We start from the raw sequence: 21,897 nt of genomic DNA, 5'->3' as shown, positions 1-21,897 counted from the left end.
CATTAGACTTAGAGATCTGAAAAAATACTTCTTTAGAGGTCTGAAAACAAACTTTGAAAGTGTAATGTCCATTTAATGAGCTTGGTTAGTACAAGTTCAATGTTGAAGGCAAAATTAAATATTGAAATACATTTAAATAAAAACATTTCAAGTTCTCTCTGATTCCCCATCTGTGAGAGAAAGCCTAGTGACAAACAACAATAGCCATTACACCTGTCAAAAAGTTTACTTACGTATGTGATTTTTCAGTTTACACTATACCGCTCTCAGCTAAGGCTTCAAATAGAAACAGCTAACGTTAGCTAGCTAGTTAAGAAGCCCTTTAGCAAGCGCTTTAGACCAATGCCTGAGACTGATGGGGCTAACTTGTTGGCTAGCGAGATTAAATAGTCTACTGAGGCCTTCTAGCTAGCTATCTAACATTACATTTTTGTACTGGCTATATTTGTTGGGTTTGTTTAGTTTTGCATAGTGACATTGCTAATATACTTTTGGCATTAAACTATGCAGTTAACCCGGTCCAGGTAATGAAAATAAGTCTCAAGTTCCTCCGAGATACACAGAAATAAAACAACCAGTCACGGATCAGGGGCCTATGAATTATAAACTGAAGTAACGTACCTGCAAACTCATTGAAATGGTTGCCTATGTCGAAGGCCTGGTAGTTAAAATCAGCATACTCATAGTCAATGAATCTCACCATGCCTAAAGGAGGAGATTAATGTAGGGTTAATGCAGCTTATTACGATGGCACACATGCACATTAGTAAACTGTCCTTTGGCACTTCAGTAATAGACGTATTTGAATCCAGATTTCAAATACTTGTAAAAAAAAATCCATTCAAATACCTTACCTGGGCCTGTTGGCGCTTGCCTGGCTTAATCAATCAAAGTCCCAAAACTGTCAACTCCACCCACCAGGCAGACTTCAAGTATTTGAAACCCAAGTCTGTACTCTATTCATGTTGCTATAATTGATAGTATGCTTCTGAAAGCTTCAACAAATAGTAATTTTGGGGGTGCTTATATTTGTCGTGTTACACACTTGTACACGTGTTCATCATTCCAAGTTTGTAATGGTTAATGTGCTTCTTGCGAATCCAAACTCCCCCTGAGACACCCGGATGGAGTGGGGTCATGGCCAGGGTCACCATTGTCCAGCACCCCTGGAGCAATTGGGTTTAAGTGCCTTGCTCAAGGGCATAGCGACAGTTTTTTCAACTTGTCGGCTGTGAGATTTGAACCACCAACCTTTTGAGCCTAACCTCCAGGCTACCTGCCGTACCTTAGTCAACACCCAAAAGTCAATGCTAAATTTCCTCAATTAGATACAATGAAATGATTAGATTATGTTCCAGTATCATAGGCTTTTAGTTTTTGTTTTACTGGTGCAACTACAAAGTCCCTGACAAGATTCAGAGAAACATGAATCATTTCCTTATCATAATCGTGTGCCTTACATGCATCATAACAATGCCGTATGAAAAATGAAAAGAGGATTAAGGGAATAGGGTATAGGGTTCGTATGCATAGCAACATAAAGGAAAGCTGTGGGATCAAGACTGTTTTGTGAACCACATTTTGTCAAAGTTTTAAAGTGGAACATGTCCTACAATCAGACCACTTTATGGAAATAAGTGAAATCGAAGGGACATCAGAGTTATTGAGTCTAAAATATGGCAATCTTGTATTCTTACCGACACTGATGGTCTATTGCACCAGATTGGCAGAACAAATGCTATACCTAATCAGTTGAATTCTAATGAATTCAGTTATACTTCACGCTGCTTTTTTAAACTACTGTACAAAATGAACTCGCTTGGATCGCTTTCAATGTCAGTGTTGCAATTTAAATTCCAGGCACTAAAACACATCATACACCCTCACCCACCCTCTTTGTTGTCGTAGATTATATTTTTAGTCAGGAGGTCGTTGTGACACAGCACGGTTGGCGAGCCGATCTGAGAGAGGTGTCTTTTCAGCGTCTCCATTTCATCTGACAGGGTTTCGATGCTAGGGATCTCTTGCAGCAGCTTGGAACTATGTGGGCAAAAAAAATCAATAAAAATAACAGTTACTCATTGCAGGCACTGAAAGTATCATCACATTCAAATGTATTTCATGCTGTTTTAACAGATGAAGGAAGTTATAATGTACTAAAGATTCATGCGCTGTAGCCTTTCTGGTCACCGGCTATTTGAATTCTGCGTCATTAAGACACGTGATGCCAAACTTCCAACACATCTCCTTCGCCATTAGGGGTGATAAAGTCCTAAAACACTGTTACTCTACCCACAAGCAAGCGTACAAGGCCCTCCTCCCTCATCCCTCATCTGCCATTCGGCAAATCAGATCATGAATCGGTATTCCTGCTTCCCTGTTTACAAGCAGAAGCTCAAACAGGAAGTACCTGTGACTCACTCCGTTGAGAAATGTAATCAAAATCAGAGATTATGCTACAGGACTGCTTTGGTAGCGCCAACTGGAATATGTTCCGAGACTCCGCCGATAACATTGACGGAGAGTGAAGGTTTGCTGCTTCGGAGCCGGACAATATTCCTGGGCGCATTCTCAGAGCATGTGCTGATCAGCTGGACTGAACTTCTCCATCTGCAATTGGATCCTGACGGCCCAACTGCCACGCTGTCCCTCAAGACGGGGGCCCCACTGGGGTGTGTGCTTAGTCCCCTCCTGTACTCCCTGTTCACCCACCACTGTGTGGCCACGTACGACTCCAACACCATCATCAAGTTTGCTGACGGACACAACGGTGGCAGGCCTGATCACCGACAATGATTAGACAGCCTACAGGAAGGAGGTCAGTGACCTGGCAGTGTGGTGGTGGGACAACAAACTCTCCCTCAACATCAGTGAAACCAAGGAGCTGATCATGGACTACAGGAAACGGGGGGCGAGCATACCCCCCATCCACATCGATGGGGCTGCAATGGAGGGGAGCTTCAAGTTCCTCTGTGTCCAAATCACTAAGGACTTAAAATGGTCTACTCACACAAGTCGAGAGGTTGAAAAGGTTTGCCATGGGCCCTCAAATCCTCAAAAAGTTATACAGCTACAGCACTGAGAGCATTTTGATTGGCTACATCACTGCTTGGTATAGCAACAGCACCGCCCTCGATCGCATGGTGCTACAGATGGTGGTGCGGACATCACTGGGGCCGATCTCCCTACCACTTCTATATCAGGTGGTGTGAATGGAAGACCCAGAAAATCGTTTAAAGATTCCAGCCACCCAAGCCATTAGACTGTTCTCTCTGCTTCCGCAGAGCAAGTGGTACCGGTGCATCAAGTCTGACGCCAGCATGCTCGCGAACAGCTTCTATTCAAAAGCCATAATTCTGCTAAATACTGTAGCTGACATAATGGCTACATGGACTATCTGAGTTGACCCTTATACTGTATTTTATTTTTTGTCTGTCTCTATGCACACTCACGGGACTCTACACACTCACGCACACTGACACTCCAACACACACATAACATGCACACACATTAATGCAGACTACACACCCGCATACACACACACTCACTCACACACAAATCATCATTTATGCTGCTGCCACTCTGTTTACCATGTATCCGGATGCCTAGTCACCCGACCCCTATACATATCTACCTCTACCACTCCAGCATTCCAGCACATTGTGGTACTGGAACTGATGCTGTATATAGCTTCTTACTTTCTTGTGTTATTCTTATTGTTTTTGTTCTACCTTCTGTTCTTTTTAGTGCTACGTTGATATTGAATAGTGCATTGTTGGGTTTGGCGCGCAAGGCGTTTCACTGTACTTGTTCATGTGACATTAAAACTTCAATCTTGAAACAGTAAACAGTATATAGTACACGTGCAGGGCTCAGTGCCTTCAAGAGACTTGACCACTGACTGAATACAGACATTTTAAAAGAAAAATATTCTATATCAGACTTATTTCCACGTTTCAAGTTGTTGCGTCACATCAAGTCCATGTCGGCCATTAATCTATCAGTAGATACAGAGACAAATAAAGTCCATTACTTACTGCGAAGACTTGAAGGAAGACTGGAAGAGGAAAATGTCTGGCCCGGTCTTTTATTCTACCAGGGGGAGAATTACTTAATGCAGTAGTTCGCCAACCTGTAGATGCATTCTCCAGGCCTGCATGTGTTTACATCGAAACAAGTTGTTTATGACGCTAGACAGCACAACATATCATCCGGAGAGGTCACAATGTTTTGTTTTTCCTTCTTGGGAAAGCTCTATCAATCAACAAAGGTCTTATTTTCACGGACGCCACTCGAAAATGCACCTGGGAAACGCTGCGTAAGCGCTGTGCCGTTCAAATGATTTTTTTTTTGGTGTGTCTCTTTTCAATCGCCAAAGGGAAAAAAAAAATCCAAGAAAGTCATTTCAACACTGTTATACCTATTTATGCAAAGGGACAAACAGTTGTGGTGTTATTATACACAGTTGTCGACATAATTTAGTGGGGTCTGTTAGGAACGTACAATTAAAGCAGAGACGTAGGCCGTTGTTTACAGTCATGACAGAGCTCTTTTCCCCTCCTACAGACCCTGCACTATTTTCTCAGACCCACAATCACTCATTTGGATGGAAGAATATCTTGTTCAGCTCCGTTGAATCATTTTTCAGTGTAGTTGCGAATGGACACTTTGCTCATCACTCATAAAGGCTTTGGGCCCTATTCAGTCAACATTGTTATCTGTATTTCTGGGATATAGCCTGCACTGTAACACAGTTTTGTTCTTACAACATGTGTTCTTGCAATTTTAGAATAACCCAGTTTTTTCTTAGTTTTTTACTTTCCCAGAAACTCTTAAAAATAGCCTAGTACAGGGGGTGGGAGGTAGCCTATTGGTTAGAGCGTTGGGCCAGTAACTGAAAGGTTGCTGGATCAAATCCCTGAGCTGACAAGGTAAAAATCTGTCATTCTGCTCCTGAACAAGGCATTTAACCCACTCCCTGGTAGGCTGTCCTAATAAATAAGAATTTGTTCTTAACTGACTTGCCTAGTTAAATAAAACAGTATGATATTAGTATTTCATTCATATATTAGCTCTTGATAGGCAATTTATTTGTATATAAATATTCCTTAAAATATGTCCTATTAAATGTGGTTCGCAAATTCCATATCTCTTTCAAAACGCAAACTCATTTTTTATTCTGTTTGCAGAATAACAGTACAGAAGAAAACAAATGTTTGTTCAAAGGCAGAATCCATGGTAAAAAATAAAACTGGATTAATTCCGATCAATTATTCTAACTTGAAAATAGATTCAAACAACAAAAACAAGCTCCCAAACATTCAACACCGCTACACCACTCTGCTATCTCCCTTCTCCTGCCCAACCCCTCTGCCTTTCAACACCGCTACACCACTCTGCTATCTCCTCCCCCTTCTCCTCTGCCTTTCAACACCGCTACACCACTCTGCTATCTCCTCCCCCTTCTCCTCTGCCTTTCTACACCGCTACACCACTCTGCTATCTCCCTTCTCCTGCCCAACTCCTCTGCCTTTCAACACCGCTACACCACTCTGCTATCTCCTTCTCCTGCCCAACCCTCTGCCTTTCAACACCGCTACACCACTCTGCTATCTCCCTTCTCCTGCCCAACCCCTCTGCCTTTCAACACCGCTTTCAACACCGCTACACCACTCTGCTATCTCCTCCCCCCTTCTCCTCTGCCTTTCTACACCGCTACACCACTCTGCTATCTCCCTTCTCCTGCCCAACTCCTCTGCCTTTCAACACCGCTACACCACTCTGCTATCTCCCTTCTCCTGCCCAACTCCTCTGCCTTTCAACACCGCTACACCACTCTGCTATCTCCCTTCTCCTGCCCAACTCCTCTGCCTTTCAACACCGCTACACCACTCTGCTATCTCCCTTCTCCTGCCCAACTCCTCTGCCTTTCTACACCGCTACACCACTCTGCTATCTCCCTTCTCCTGCCCAACTCCTCTGCCTTTCAACACCGCTACACCACTCTGCTATCTCCCCCCACTTCTCCTCTGCCTTTCTACACCGCTACACCACTCTGCTATCTCCCTTTTTCTGCCAAACTCCTCTGCATTTCAACACTGCTACACCACTCTGCTATCTCCCTTCTCCTGCCCAACTCCTCTGCCTTTCAACACCGCTACACCACTCTGCTATCTCTCCCCCTTCTCCTCTGCCTTTCAACACCGCTACACCACTCTGCTATCCCCCCTTCTCCTCTGCCTTTCAACACCGCTACACCACTCTGCTATCTCCCCCCTTCTCCTCTGCCTTTCAACACCGCTACACCACTCTGCTATCTCCCCCTTCTCCTGCCCAACACCGCTCACCACTCTGCTGCCTTTCAACACCGCTACACCACTCTGCTATCTCCCCCTTCTCCTCTGCCTTTCTACACCGCTACACCACTCTGCTATCTCCCCCTTCTCCTGCCCAACTCCTCTGCCTTTCAGATGCAGGCGGTCGTGAAGTATGCTCTGCTATCTCCCCCCTTCTCTTGCCCAACTCCTCTGCCTTTCAGATGCAGGCGGTCGTGAAGTATGCTCTGCTATCTCCCCCCCTTCTCTTGCCCAACTCCTCTGCCTTTCAGATGCAGGCGGTCGTGAAGTATGCTCTGCTATCTCCCCCCCTTCTCTTGCCCAACTCCTCTGCCTTTCAGATGCAGGCGGTCATGAAGTATGCTCTGCTATCTCCCCCCCCTCTCTTGCCCAACTCCTCTGCCTTTCAGATGCAGGCGGTCGTGAAGTATGCTCTGCTATCCCCCCCCTTCTCCTGCCCAACTCCTCTGCCTTCCAGATGCAGGCGGTCGTGCTGCTATCCCCCCTTCTCCTGCCCAACTCCTCTGCCTTTCAGATGCAGGCGGTCGTGAAGTATGCTCTGCTATCCCCCCTTCTCCTGCCCAACTCCTCTGCCTTCCAGATGCAGGCGGTCGTGAAGTATGCTCTGCTATCCCCCCCTTCTCCTGCCCAACTCCTCTGCCTTTCAGATGCAGGCGGTCGTGAAGTATGCTCTGCTATCCCCCCCTTCTCCTGCCCAACTCCTCTGCCTTTCAGATGCAGGCGGTCGTGAAGTATGCTGCTAGTCTCCCGGCTCCCACTCCTCTCATTTCTTTCAGTGAAGTTTCTAGAGAGCTAGCTACAGTAATTAGAGGAATTTCCTCTTCTGGCGGCTCGTTATCAATGCGCCTTATTTACAGCTGATTACCAGCTCCAGTGGAGCAGCAGTGATTATGGCAGTATTGTGTGGTTTGTGTTGAGTGTTAAATGGAAGAATTAGCAGGAGGGCTTTGAGCAGAGCAGGAGGCTGCTCTCTACGGCTTCGCCACTCTCCTCGGGAACTGTAGTGCAGCTGTATCTCTCCTTTCCTCTCCTCTCATGTTCTCTCTCTGTCCTGCTCTCTCCTCCCCTGCTCCGTCCTGCTCTCTCCTCCCCCACTCTTCTCCTGTTCTGCCCCCCTCCCGCTCCTCAACACCACAGATGTATGTCCTCTCCTGTTCTCTCCTCTCCTTCCTGTCCTCTGCCTCCCACCCCAGCGGGTGACTGTCTGACGCTGACTGAGGGGGCTCTTCTGCAGGTGCAGCCTCTTCCTGCTCCCCGTCTACCTCCGTTTCCTCGGAAGACACTCTTTCACAAGCACTTTTACATTCCCCAAGTACAAAAGTCTCTCTGATGCTTTTGTGTGTTGTCCGGTTCTCAACCTCTCCCTCTGTGGCTCCTTTTAAATCACACACAAAACCACGTTACAAACAAACATTCAAAGCAATAATTTGAAATGTATATTTTACTGACGATTGACTTGTAAGAGCCAATAGATTGAGAGATGTGAAAAATATAAACTAATTTGTTCGGCACAGAAATCACCCATATTTGATTATGTCATGCACTATGTATACAAAAGCATGTGGACCAGCCCTTCAAATGAGTGGATTCAGCTCAGTGACTTTCCACGTGGCACTGAGTAGCCCCTGCTAGAGCAGCCCCAGTAAGTGCTGTTGCTGTGAAGTGAAAATGTCTATAGTAGCAACAACGGCTCAGCCTCAAAGTAATAGGCCCCACAACTTCACAGAACGGGACTGCAGAGTGCTGAAGCTCGTAGTGTGTAAAAATCGTCGACCCTCGGTTGGAACACTCACTACCGAGTTACAAACTGCTTCTGGTAGCAATGTCAGCAAAATAATTGTTTGTCGGAAACTTAATGAAATGGTTTTCCCTGGCCGAACAGCCTAACATCACCATGCGCAATGCCAAGCGTTGTCTGGAGTGGTGTAAAGCTCGCATTGGACTCTGGAGAAGTGGAAACACGTTCTCCTGAATGATGAATCACATTTCACCATCTGGCAGTCCGATGGACAAATCTGGGTTTGGCGGATGCATAGTGCCAACTGTAAAGTTTGGTGGAGGAGGAATAATGGTCTCGGGCTGTTTTTCATGGTTTGGGCTAGGCTCCTTAGTTCCAGTGAAGGGAAATCTTAATGATGACGATTCTGTACTTCCTACTTTGTGGAAACAGTTTGGGAAAAGCCATTTCCTGTTTCAGTATGACAAAGCCCCCGTGCACAAAGCGAGGTCAATACAGAAATATTTTGTTGAGATCGGTGTGGAAGAACTTGACTGGCCTGCACAGAGCCCTGACCTCTACCCCATCCAACAGCTTTGAAATGAATTGTAACACCAACTGTGAGCCAGGTCTAATCGGCCAACATCCGTGCCCAACCTCACTATTGCTCTTGTGGCTGAATGGTAGCAAGTCCCCGCAGCAATGTTCCAACATCTAATGGAAAGCCTTCCGAGAAGAGTGGAGGCTGTTATAGCAGCAAAGGGGGGACAAACTCCATATTAATGCCCATGACTTTGGAATGAGATGTTCGACGAGCGGGGATGTCCACATACTTTTGGTCATGTAGTGAATAAACGTACATTTAAATATTGATCTAGACATCCAAACAGTGGAGGCTGCTGAGGGGAGGGCGGCTCATAATAATACCTGAAACGGTGTAAATGGATTGACATCAGACACATGGAAACCGTGTGTCTGATGTATTTGATACCATTCCACCTCTACATTTCCACGAGCCCGTTCTCCCCAATAAAGGTGCCACCAACCTCCTGTGCATCCAAATGTCTGGAGACAATGTTCATCCTTTTAGAGGAGCCTTTCTATTTGCTCTTAACTGTGGGTCGACTGATCCAGGTTTAAAAATGTATCACAATATAGCTCCATCTATTGGACGTCCGAATGCGGTGCAACTGTGGTTAAAGCGGGTGTACGCTCTGCACAATGAATAACACCCTTCCTGTAATGAAATTGCCTACAGGTTAGCAATTGCCTATACATACTTGGGTTTAACATCATCTTGGTTACTTCTAAGACTCTTGAAAATTGTTTGCTTATACGCCCATTATCATCATATTGCAAATACCACGACCTGTGTCATGCCACATCATGTATACGTCTAAGGAAAAGCGTGTGCTGGCGCACACCCAGAGAAATGATTTTGAGTGGAGGTGCTGACTAACGGCGAGTAAACTGTAATCTATCAAAAATAAATAGAGAGTCGCACGCTATGTATAAACTTCCTGTAATTTCTTTGGGTAAACCACCGACGTTTCGGCATCGCTGTGCCTTCCTCAGAGGAACGTTGTAAATGCTTGAGCCAGGTTGTCGACAAACAACCAATGACAATAGTGAGGGGGGGTGTCATGGTTACTAGGTTGATGAGAATGAATTGAGTGAAACTGTTACAAGACAATAGTTTACAGCATGTTGAATATATTAGGCTATCGTTATCATATGGCAACATAATTAGATATTGTACATCATATTAGCATCAACATACATTATTGTTGGATTTTATTTCATATATATATATTTGCTTCCATTACATTTCATTATTGTTACATGTCATCTTTTGGTTCAACCATAATGCATAATAAGCACGCTGATAGGCTGTAGAAAGAATGTACTCATTTATAAGACGGGGAAATGTTCATAAGAAGGGCTTGAGATCAACGTCAATACCACTAGGGGTCAGTGTTTTTAGACAGGATATCCTGTAGGCCTCCCTGTGTAGTAGTAGGGTCTCGATGTTACCTCCTCTCCTAGGTAGAGTAACAAATCAAATCAAATAGTATTAGTCACATGCACCGAATACAACAGGTGTAGACCTTACAGTGAAATGCTTACTTACAAGCCCCTAACCAACAATGCAGGTGAAAAAATTTGAATAAGAAATAAAAGTAACAAGTAGTTAAAGAGCAGCAGTAAAATAACAACAGCGAGGCTATATACAGGGGGGACCGATACAGAGTCAATGTGCAGGGGCACTGGTTAGTCGAGGTAGTTGAGGTAATATGTACATGTAGGTAGAGTTATTAAAGTGACTATGCAGAGATGATAACAGAGAGTAGCAGTGGTGTAGAAGGGGGGGGGGGGCAATGCAAGTAGTCTGGGTAGCCATTGCTCAATACCTGTGTATTTCAGGGAAGAGATAGAATGGTTAGCTCCAAAATGTCTCCCTTTGCCTTGCATGAGATGATTCCCCGAGCAGAGATTTTTGACCTGTATGTGGGTGTCTGAAGAAGGATGTTTATGTGGCGCTATTGCACTGGGTGCATGAGCAACATTCGTAGTTCCCATTTGGAATGGGTGTCAGGAGTGTCAGAGTGGGCTCAGGGGGCAGGTCAGATCTCACTAAGCTATCCCCAATACTGTGGCCATGCTTGTAGACCACCAGTATGACACGCCTCCTCACTATTGTCATTGGTGGCACTAATTGCACTGTTTGTCTACATAACCTGGCTCAAGCATTGGCGACGTTCCCCTGAGGAAGGCACAGTGATGCCAAAACATTGGTGGTTTACCCGATAAATTACTGGGAGTTTATATCAAGCGTGTGCGACTCTCTTTGTTTAAAATAGAACTTATATGGGATGCTACATATCCCACATCCCATATAAGTTAGTTGTTAGTTGTCTGTGTCTTGTCGTAGCAATGTTAAAAAGACTACTAGAGACACGCTGACTACATCTCATATGTATGCAGAAAGCTGCTTCTATCTTATCATAGGGATCCCAATCTCCGCATCGTACTTCTATGTTAAATGGATGACCCACTCCACAGCTAATTGCCTTTCCCTCTCCCCCCCAAAACACAAAAAAACCCAGAAAGAACATACTTGACTAGTGTGGTGATATTCTTTCAATCTGAAAAACTAAAGCAGACCCACTACTTTGGGACTCGAGTTTGACTCGAGTTTGCATGGACTTCCGACCCCTCTTAGCTAACGTAAACAACGCAGCACATTTGACTGATAAGGTAGAGAGCGTTTTCAAGGAAACCGAGCCAATGTCTGCTTTTATTTGTAGTGTCTGGAAGTTCCATCTCACTTTTCACCCTGTGACCCTGGCTAAGATGGCACAATGGTATTACCACAGTCGCTACTCCCCCACCTCCTCAATTGGCCAATCACTTCTTCTCATCTTGGTGTCCCCACATAGCAAGAGAGAGTGAACTAATGCTGCGTTCATAACAAAGAAGGAAGCTAGTAATTTCCACTTGTCTTAAAGCTACAATATGTAACTTTTTGGGCAACCCTAGCAAATTTACATAAGAATATGAGCAATAGATCTTTCATTGAAAGCAAGTCTAAGAAGCGGTAGATCTGTTCTATGTATGCTATTTCTATGCTTCCCTTTCTGTAGTTTTGTTTTTGAGTCTTTTACTTTGACAGCTGAAATATAAATATTTTTGGTTATGGAAAATATGTTTCACATCGGTTAAGACGGTACAATGATTCTCTACACAATGACTGCTTGTTTTGTCATACAAACTGATATTAGGCGAACTATTAGAATTTTAGCAACCAGGATATGGCTGAGCGATTTCTGCATAGTGCTTCTTAAAATACGAGTTGAATGCATTCACATGCTTTGAACCAATTGAGAAACACAAATTGGCTGTCAACCCTAATCTAAAAGTACACATTAAGCTCACAAACAAATGATAGTGTTTAAAAAACATATTAATAGATTGCTTTTTATAAATAGTGTTTTGTTGTTGCATTTAACTGCCGAAAATGCTGTTATCGAGGTATTTCCATAATATGTGATGTCAAGAGTTCAGAATGTAGGATAAATCGGAGCTCAGGTATGATAGACTTATTTACCAATTGTAATTACCAGTTGGAGGGACATTCAACAGGATTTTTCCCAGCTGTATGTGGTAAATACCACCTTCCCACTTGGTTATGCAAGCAGCATAATAGCAACAGTAACGACTGGCTAAATGAGTTAGACTGCACCATCAATACAACTCATAGGGGAGGAGGAAAGTATGTGGTAAATACCACCTTCCCACTTGGTTATGAAAGCAGCATAATAGCAACAGTAACGACTGGCTAAATGAGTTAGACTGCACCATCAATACAACTCATAGGGGAGGAGGAAAGTGAACGACAATTACAAATCTTTGGTTTACAAAAAACATTTAACAAACAATAAAATGTCTAAGTTTCTAAGTAGATAGGGTTGTGTTAACTCACCTATGTGGTGCTGTTGTGTTGCTCAGAGCATTATGGACAAGTTTGAGAAACTGGGCCATCTTCTTCCACAGAATATTCTCCACAGGGTTGTCCGATTCAAGCTTGATCGAGTGGATTTTTCCCATTTCTGTCGCAATCAATCTACAGAAGGGGGGAAAAAAATGTATAATTGTATAACATAACTACAAATGAGACTGAGTCAAGATATTGCACACAAAAAAAACCTGACTTGACTTCTTGACGCGTTTCACTTGGCTTGGATCCAGTCAGCCCTCCGCCCACAATTAAGAAGGTAAGAGACCTTATTCAAACATCTCTGTGAGGTACTGTCCGTTTTCCAGCAGAGTCTTAATGGTGAAAGATCTCGTCCTCCTCATCCACAACATTTTGGGGTTCAATTTGGCAGAACTATTTTCCTGTAATGATTAATCTGGCCGGTGAACAGTAGGATTTAACTAAATTGATCCAGAGTTGACCTACAATTTTTTATTTGATTTATTTCACCTTTATTTAACCAGGTAGGCAAGTTGAGAACAAGTTCTCATTTACAACTGCGACCTGGCCAAGATAAAGCAAAGCAGTTCGACACATACAACAACACAGAGTTACACATGGAGTAAAACAAACATACAGTCAATAATACAGTATAAACAAGTCTATATACGATGTGAGCAAATGAGGTGAGATAAGGGAGGTAAAGGCAAAAAAAAGGCCATGGTGGCAAAGTAAATACAATATAGCAAGTAAAACACTGGAATGGTAGATTTGCAGTGGAAGAATGTGCAAAGTTGAAATAAAAATAATGGGGTGCAAAGGAGAAAAATAAATCAAATAAATACAGTAGGGAAAGAGGTAGTTGTTTGGGCTAAATTATAGGTGGGCTATGTACAGGTGTAGTAATCTGTGAGCTGCTCTGACAGTTGGTGCTTAAAGCTAGTGAGGGAGATAAGTGTTTCCAGTTTCAGACATTTTTGTAGTTCGTTCCAGTCATTGGCAGCAGAGAAATGGAAGGAGAGGCGGCCAAAGAAAGAATTGGTTTTGGGGGTGACCAGAGAGATATACCTGCTGGAGTGCGTGCTACAGATGGGTGATGCTATGGTGACCAGCGAGGTGAGATAAGGGGGGACTTTACCTAGCAGGGTCTTGTAGATGACCTGGAGCCAGTGTGTTTGGTGACGAGTATGAAGCGAGGGCCAGCCAACGAGAGCATAAAGATTGCAGTGGTGGGTAGTATATGGGGCTTTGGTGACAAAACGGATTGCACTGTGATAGACTGCATCCAATTTGTTGAGTAGGGTATTGGAGGCTATTTTGTAAATGACATCGCCGAAGTCGAGGATTGGTAGGATGGTCAGTCTTACAAGGGTATGTTTGGCAGCATGAGTGAAGGATGCTTTGTTGCGAAATAGGAAGCCAATTCTAGATTTAACTTTGGATTGGAGATGTTTGATGTGGGTCTGGAAGGGGAGTTTACAGTCTAACCAGACACCTAGGTATTTGTAGTTGTCCACGTATTCTAAGTCAATCACGTGTAGAACCTAAGGAACCTAAAATTGATCAATGGGAGTTAAACCTAAGTAAGCTGGTTTAGAGAACCTAAGGATACTGGTTCAGGGGATCAAAGGAAATGTATCCAGGGAGTAAATCTAAGGAAACTGATTTACATTAAATAATAGGCATAATATATATAATTAAATACAAGCACAATATACAGTATATAACTGATTTGCACACATGTGAGGTAGTGAATTGAAGAGTGAGCATATTTAACGAGGTTGGTAAAAGTAAGTCAGAAGGTTGAAGGTCATAGACAGAATTAGTACAGTTCTGAGTCCAACAAACATACTCTTTACTCTGGTACCCACTGAGAAATCATTATCCAGACCCAAATCTAAATCAGCGCCCCAAACTCACACTCTGAGAGACTTACATAAAGTAAAAAACAAACAAACACAGCCAGCCAGCCAGCCAGCAGGTGCTACTGTAAAGAAAACCCTCTAAGAACCGGTTTTGTTCTCTGATAGCTCAGCGACCCCATCCTCCCCTCTGATACTCCTAAAAAAACAGAGTACTGCCATGACCCACCCACCAGACACATGGATAGATAACCCTCTCATTCCTCCATTCCCATGCTCCACTTTTATGATTCACTTTCAGATCCAATGTGAGACCCACTGGATTGACACTGCTACTGCACCCTATGAAAATGACACGTTCCTACGTCATACTTCCAGGTTCATGTACCATAATCTCTTGACTAGACTTCAAGATGATATATAATCAAATTCACGGAAAACAAAGTCATTTCAGATATATATATATAAAACTATATTCGAATTTGTGGATAGATTAAATCCCACCTGATGCTTTTTATCAAGATATTTGACGCTCAAGACATAAGACATAAGACACTTCGCTGAGAGTTAGAACATTTGCATTGGAACTACAGTGCCTTCAGACACTAGTCGTACCCCTTGACTTATTCTCAAGTTTGTTGTGTTACAGCCTGAATTCCAAATGAATTAAATATTTGTTTTTCTCACCCATATACACACACAACACCCCACAATGATAAAGTGTTTTTAGAAATGTTTGCTTATTATTGAAAATGAAATATTCCATTTACATACACTGGACAAAAATATAAGCGCAACATGCAACCATTTCTAAGATTTGACTGAGTAACCGTTACAGTCCATATAAGGTAATTAGTCAATTGAAATACCTTCATTAAGCCTTAATCTTTGGATTTCACGTAACCTCGTATACAGATATGCATCTGTTGGTCACAGATACTGTACCTAAAAGGGTAGAGGCGTGGATCAGAAAACCTGTCAGTATCTGCTGTAGTGTGCAGCAAGACACATTTCCTTCGCACAGAGTTGATCAGGCTGTTGATCGAGGCCTGTGAATTGTTGTCCCACTCCTCTTTAATACGAAGTTGCTGGATATTGGCGATAACTGGAACACGCTGTCATACACGTCGATCCAGAGCATCTCAAGGAAACTAAGGTGACATGTCAATGGCCTTTAGCCGCACCCTCATACTACTCCTTCTCTGTTCCGCGGGTGATGTGGAGGTAAACCCAGGCCCTGCATGTCCCCAGGCACCCTCATTTGTTGACTTCTGTGATCGAAAAAGCCTTGGTTTCATGCATGTCAACATCAGAAGCCTCCTCCCTAAGTTTGTTTTACTCACTGCTCTAGCACACTCTGCTAACCCTGATGTCCTTGCTGTGTCTGAATCCTGGCTCAGGAAGGCCACCAAAAATTCAGAGATTTCCATACCCAACTATAACATCTTCCGTCAAGATAGAACTGCCAAAGGGGGAGGAGTTGCAGTCTACTGCAGAGATAGCCTGCAAAGTAATGTCATACTTTCCAGGTCCACACCCAAACAGTTCGAACTACTAATTTTGAAAATTACTCTCTCCAGAAATAAGTCTCTCACTGTTGCCGCCTGCTACCGACCCCCTCAGCTCCCAGCTGTGCCCTGGACACCATTTGTGAATTGATCGCCCCCATCTAGCCTCAGAGTTTGTTCTGTTAGGTGACCTAAACTGGGATATGCTTAACACCCCGCCAGTCCTACAATCTAAGCTAGATGCCCTCAATCTCACACAAATCATCAAGGAACCCACCAGGTACAACCTTAAATCTGTAAACAAGGGCACCCTCATAGATGTCATCCTGACCAACTGGCCCTCCAAATACACCTCCGCTGTCTTCAACCAGGATCTCAGCGATCACTGCCTCATTGCCTGTATCCGCTACGGAGCCGCAGTCAAACGACCACCCCTCAATACTGTCAAACGCTCCCTAAAACACTTCTGTGAGCAGGCCTTTCTAATCGACCTGGCTCGGGTATCCTGGAAGGACATTGACCTCATCCCGTCAGTTGAGGATGCCTGGTCATTCTTTAAAAGTAACTTCCTCACCATTTTAGATAAGCATGCTCCGTTCAAAAATGCAGAACTAAGAATAGATACAGTCCTTGGTTCACCCCAGACCTGACTGCCCTCGACCAGCACAAAAACATCCTGTGGCGGACTGCAATAGCATCGAATAGTCCCAGTGATATGCAACTGTTCAGGGAAGTCCGGAACCAATACACGCAGTCAGTCAGGAAAGCTAAGGCCAGCTTCTTCAGGCAGAAGTTTGCATCCTGTAGCTCCAACTCCAAAAAGTTCTGGGACACTGTGAAGTCCATGGAGAACAAGAGCACCTCCTCCCAGCTGCCCACTGCACTGAGGCTAGGTAACATGGTCACCACCGATAAATCCATGATTATCGAAAACTTCAATAAGCATTTCTCAACGGCTGGCCATGCCTTCCGCCTGGCTACTCCAACCTCGGCCAACAGCTCCGCCCCCGGCAGCTCCTCGCCCAAGCCTCTCCAGGTTCTCCTTTACCCAAATCCAGATAGCAGAAGTTCTGAAAGAGCTGCAAAACCTGGACCCGTACAAATCAGCTGGGCTTGACAATCTGGACCCCCTATTTCTGAAACTATCCGCCGCCATTGTCGCAACCCCTATTACCAGCCTGTTCAACCTCTCTTTCATATTGTCTGAGATCCCCAAGGATTGGAAAGCTGCCGCAGTCAGCCCCCTCTTCAAAGGGGGAGACACCCTGGACCCAAACTGTTACAGATCTATATCCATCCTGCCCTGCCTATCTAAGGTCTTCGAAAGCCAAGTCAACAAACAGGTCACTGACCATCTCGAATCCCACCGTACCTTCTCCGCTGTGCAATCTGGTTTCCGAGCCGGTCATGGGTGCACCTCAGCCACACTCAAGGTACTAAACGATATCATAACCGCCATCGATAAAAGACAGTACTGTGCAGCTGTCTTCATTGACCTTGCCAAGGCTTTCGACTCTGTCAATCACCATATTCTTATCGGCAGACTCAGTAGCCTCGGTTTTTCGGATGACTGCCTTGCCTGGTTCACCAATTACTTTGCAGACAGAGTTCAGTGTGTCAAATCGGAGGGCATGCTGTCCGGTCCTCTGGCAGTCTCTATGGGGGTGCCACAGGGTTCAATTCTCGGGCCGACTCTTTTCTCTGTATATATCAATGATGTTGCACTTGCTGCGGGCGATTCCCTGATCCACCTCTACGCAGACGACACCATTCTATATACTTTCGGCCCGTCATTGGACACTGTGCTATCTAACCTCCAAACAAGCTTCAATGCCATACAACACTCCTTCCGTGGCCTCCAACTGCTCTTAAACGCTAGTAAAACCAAATGCATGCTTTTCAACCGATCGCTGCCTGCACCCGCATGCCCGACTAGCATCACCACCCTGGATGGTTCCGCCCTTGAAAATGTGGACATCTATAAGTACCTAGGTGTCTGGCTAGACTGCAAACTCTCCTTCCAGACTCATATCAAACATCTCCAATCGAAAATCAAATCAAGAGTCGGCTTTCTATTCCGCAACAAAGCCTCCTTCACTCACGCCGCCAAGCTTACCCTAGTAAAACTGACTATCCTACCGATCCTCGACTTCGGCGATGTCATCTACAAAATGGCTTCCAACACTCTACTCAGCAAACTGGATGCAGTCTATCACAGTGCCATCCGTTTTGTCACTAAAGCACCTTATACCACCCACCACTGCGACTTGTATGCTCTAGTCGGCTGGCCCCCGTTACATATTCGTCGCCAGACCCACTGGCTCCAGGTCATCTACAAGTCCATGCTAGGTAAAGCTCCGCCTTATCTCAGTTCACTGGTCACGATGGCAACACCCATCCGTAGCACGCGCTCCAGCAGGTGTATCTCACTGATCATCCCTAAAGCCAACACCTCATTTGGCCGCCTTTCGTTCCAGTACTCTGCTGCCTGTGACTGGAACGAATTGCAAAAATCGCTGAAGTTGGAGACTTTTATCTCCCTCACCAACTTCAAACATCAGCTATCTGAGCAGCTAACCGATCGCTGCAGCTGTACATAGTCTATTGGTAAATAGCCCACCCATTTTCACCTACCTCATCCCCATACTGTTTTTATTTATTTACTTTTCTGCTCTTTTGCACACCAATATCTCTACCTGTACATGACCATCTGATCATTTATCACTCCAGTGTTAATCTGCAAAATTGTAATTATTCGCCTACCTCCTCATGCCTTTTGCACACATTGTATATAGACTCCCCCTTTTGTTTTCTACTGTGTTATTGACTTGTTAATTGTTTATTCCATGTGTAACTCTGTGTTGTCTGCTCACACTGCTATGCTTTATCTTGGCCAGGTCGCAGTTGCAAATGAGAACTTGTTCTCAACTAGCCTACCTGGTTAAATAAAGGTGAAATAAAATAAAAATAAAAATAAAAATGTCTGGTGAGTACACAGGCCATGGAAGAACTGGGACGTTTTCAGCTTCCGGCAATTGTGTACAGATCATTATCATGCGTTATCATGCGGAATCATGAGGTCATGGTGGTGGATGAATGGCACGACAATGAACCTCAGGATCTCATCATGGTATCTCTGTGCATTTAAAATGCAATTGTGTTCATTGTGTTACATCTGCTCCTGCCATGCCCTCTACTGCTCATCCTGTGTCTCTTTGACCTGCCGCCACTCCCCCAGTGCTCTCTCTCCCTCTCCCTCTCTCTGTGTGTGTGATTGTGTGGGCGGAGACAGGTGTGCTGGAGTCAGAGCAGATCCCCACCAGCTGCAACCTGTTTCATAATCAAGACCTCCACAAATACTCAGTTCTTCCACTTCCACACTGCCAGATCGTAATCTCTGCTCAGTCAGTCTACGTTTCTAGCCGTTTGTTACTATTTAGAGCCTGTTATCCTGTTGTGCCTGTTTTCCTTGTCTGACACGGTTTTCCTCTCCGCTACAGTTCTGGCCCCCCTGACTCTGGTCCCTGTCTCTGGTCCCACTTCTCCTCCTCCTGCTACTCTGCCCTGGATTCCCCACTCTACTGCTCCCTTGGATTCCCCTCCGGACCTGCTTACCCTGTCCCAACACCTCTCGCTCCAGCCTCAGTCTCCGCACCTGGTGTCCTGCAACCCGTCTGAGCTCCCCCTGGCCTGCACTCCATCTTCCCCGTTTTCCAATAAATACCTTGGTTACTTCCTCCCAGTTGTAATGGGGTGCGTAACTGGTGGCAGTGAAGTCAGACACAGGAGAGCAGAACTAGGTAATAGCTGGAGCAGTTTAATTTCAAAACCAACGGAATAAAGAATAAACCAATGGGTACAAAACCCGATGCACACCAGTAAACATGTGCACAAGGACTTACAATAAACAATTCCACACAAAGACATTGGGGGAACAGAGGGTTAAATACACAACACTAGTCATCCACCGCAGGAGCCTCGGTCTGACTCTGATACCAAGGAGACAGAACCGGCTGATACCCCAGTATGCACTGGAAGGGGGAGAGGTTAGTGGAGGAGTGGTGGAGCGAGTTCTGGGCCATCTCTGCCCAGGGCACAAACGCTGCCCACTCCCCCGGCCGGTCCTGGCAATAAGACCTCAGAAACCTACCCACATCCTGGTTAATTCTCTCCACCAGCCCGATACTCTCGGGGTGAAAATCCGAGGTAAGGCTGATCGAGGCCCTCCAGACCCTCGAAGTGAACTGGGGACCCCGATCAGACTCTATATCCTCAGGCACCCCGTAGTGCCGGAAGACATGCGTAAACAAGGCCTCCGCATTCTGTAGGGCCGTAGGGAGACCGGGAAAGAGACGGCAGGACTTAGAGAAACGATCCACAACAACCAGGATCGTGGTGTTTCCCTGGGATGGGGGAGATCGGTCAGAAAATCGATCGACAGTTGCGACCATGGCCGTTGTGGAACGGGTAAGGGGTGTAGCTTACCTCTGGGCAGGTGTCTAGGAGCCTTACACTGAGCGCACACATTCTTGGCCAAAGTGGGCCACCAGTACTTCCCACTCAGACAGCGCACCGTCCGACCGAGGCCTGGATGACCAGAGGAAGGTGACCCAATAGATCAACAGATCACGGACAGCAGACGGAACGTACAAATGCCTAGCAGGACACTGAAGGGGAGCACGCTCTGCATGTAACGCCTGCTCAATGTCCGCGTCCAGCCCCTATACTACCAGTGCCACCAGGCAGGAGGCCGGGAGTATGGGGGTGGGATCCATGGGCCGCTCCTCTGTGTCATACAGCCGGGACAGTGTGTCTGCCTTCACATTCTGGGAACCTGGTCTGTAAGAAAGTGAGAAAACAAATGGAAAATGAAAAGTGGATCGACAATGGCTAGAAGACCGGCGATGCCGACAACTGCCCGAACAAGGAGAGGAACCGACTTCGGTGGAAGTCGTGACACCAGTCTCCTCATCTGAGTCTGCTCTTGGGTTTCCCTATTCCACTCCTTGTAAACACATTGTCCGTAGCTTTTTGCTGCCCATACCATAATCCCACCACCACCATGGGACACTCAGTTCACAATGTTGACATCAGCAAACCACTCGCCCACACAACGCCATACATGTAGTCGTGAAGAGGTCACAACAACGCCTATTCCCCCTCAGGAGACTGAAAAGATTTGGCATGGGTCCTCAGATCCTCAAAGTTCTACAGCTCCACCATCGCGAGCATCCTGACTGGTTATATCACCGCCTGGTAAGGCAACTACTCGGCCTCTGACCGCAAGGCACGACCAAGTACATCACTGGGGCCAAGCTTCCTGCCATCCAGGACCTTTATACCAGGCAGTGTCAGAGGAAGGCCCTAAAAGTTGCCAAAGACTAAAGCCACCATAGTCATAGACTATTCTCTCTGCTACCGCACAGAAATGGTACTGGAGTGCCAAATCTATGTCCAAAACAGCTTCTACCCCGAAGCTACCCCGAAGCTATAAGACTTCTGAACAGCTAATTAAATGGCTACCCGGACTATTTGCATTGACACCCTTCCCCCACCCCCATTTTTTTTTACGCTGCTGCTACTCTCTGTTTATTATCTATGCATAGTCACTTTACCTCTACCTACATGTACTTATTACCTCGACTAGCCTGTGCTTTAATTATTTGTTATTTTTCTATTTTCTTCTTTTATTATTATTTATGTAAATTTTTTGTAAATACTTTCCTAACACTTATTTTTCTTAATTAACTGCATTGTTGGTTTGGGGCTTCTAATTAAACATTTCACTGTAAGGTCTACACCTATTGGACGTACTGGTTGGACGTTGGACGTACTGCCAAATTAAAATGACGCTGTAGAAAAATGAACATTACATTCTCTGGCAACAGCTCTGGACATTCCTGCAGTCACCATGCCAATTTCACGCTCCCTCAGAACTTGAGACATCTGTGGCATTATGTTGTATGACAAATTGCAC

General features: G+C 45.1%; 1 protein-coding gene across 2 annotated transcripts in view; it reads right to left on the bottom strand.

The window, feature by feature from the left end:
* zgc:113516 (uncharacterized protein LOC541449 homolog) overlaps positions 1-21,897 on the bottom strand; it is a 51,580-nt gene that overhangs the window by 23,015 nt on the left and 6,668 nt on the right. For both annotated transcript variants that reach the window (XM_042301275.1, XM_042301274.1), the window contains exons 3-5: positions 12,557-12,697; positions 1,892-2,040; positions 622-705 (exon numbers count right to left, since the gene is read on the bottom strand). In XM_042301275.1, the coding sequence (XP_042157209.1) occupies positions 622-705; positions 1,892-2,040; positions 12,557-12,697 (374 nt within the window). The remainder of the gene's footprint in view (positions 1-621; positions 706-1,891; positions 2,041-12,556; positions 12,698-21,897) is intronic.

Source organism: Oncorhynchus tshawytscha, linkage group LG19, assembly GCF_018296145.1.
Source record: "Oncorhynchus tshawytscha isolate Ot180627B linkage group LG19, Otsh_v2.0, whole genome shotgun sequence".
NCBI classification, from domain to species: Eukaryota; Metazoa; Chordata; class Actinopteri; order Salmoniformes; family Salmonidae; genus Oncorhynchus; species Oncorhynchus tshawytscha.
Note: the sequence above shows the minus strand (reverse complement) of the source record. Positions and strands in the feature narration are given on the sequence as shown.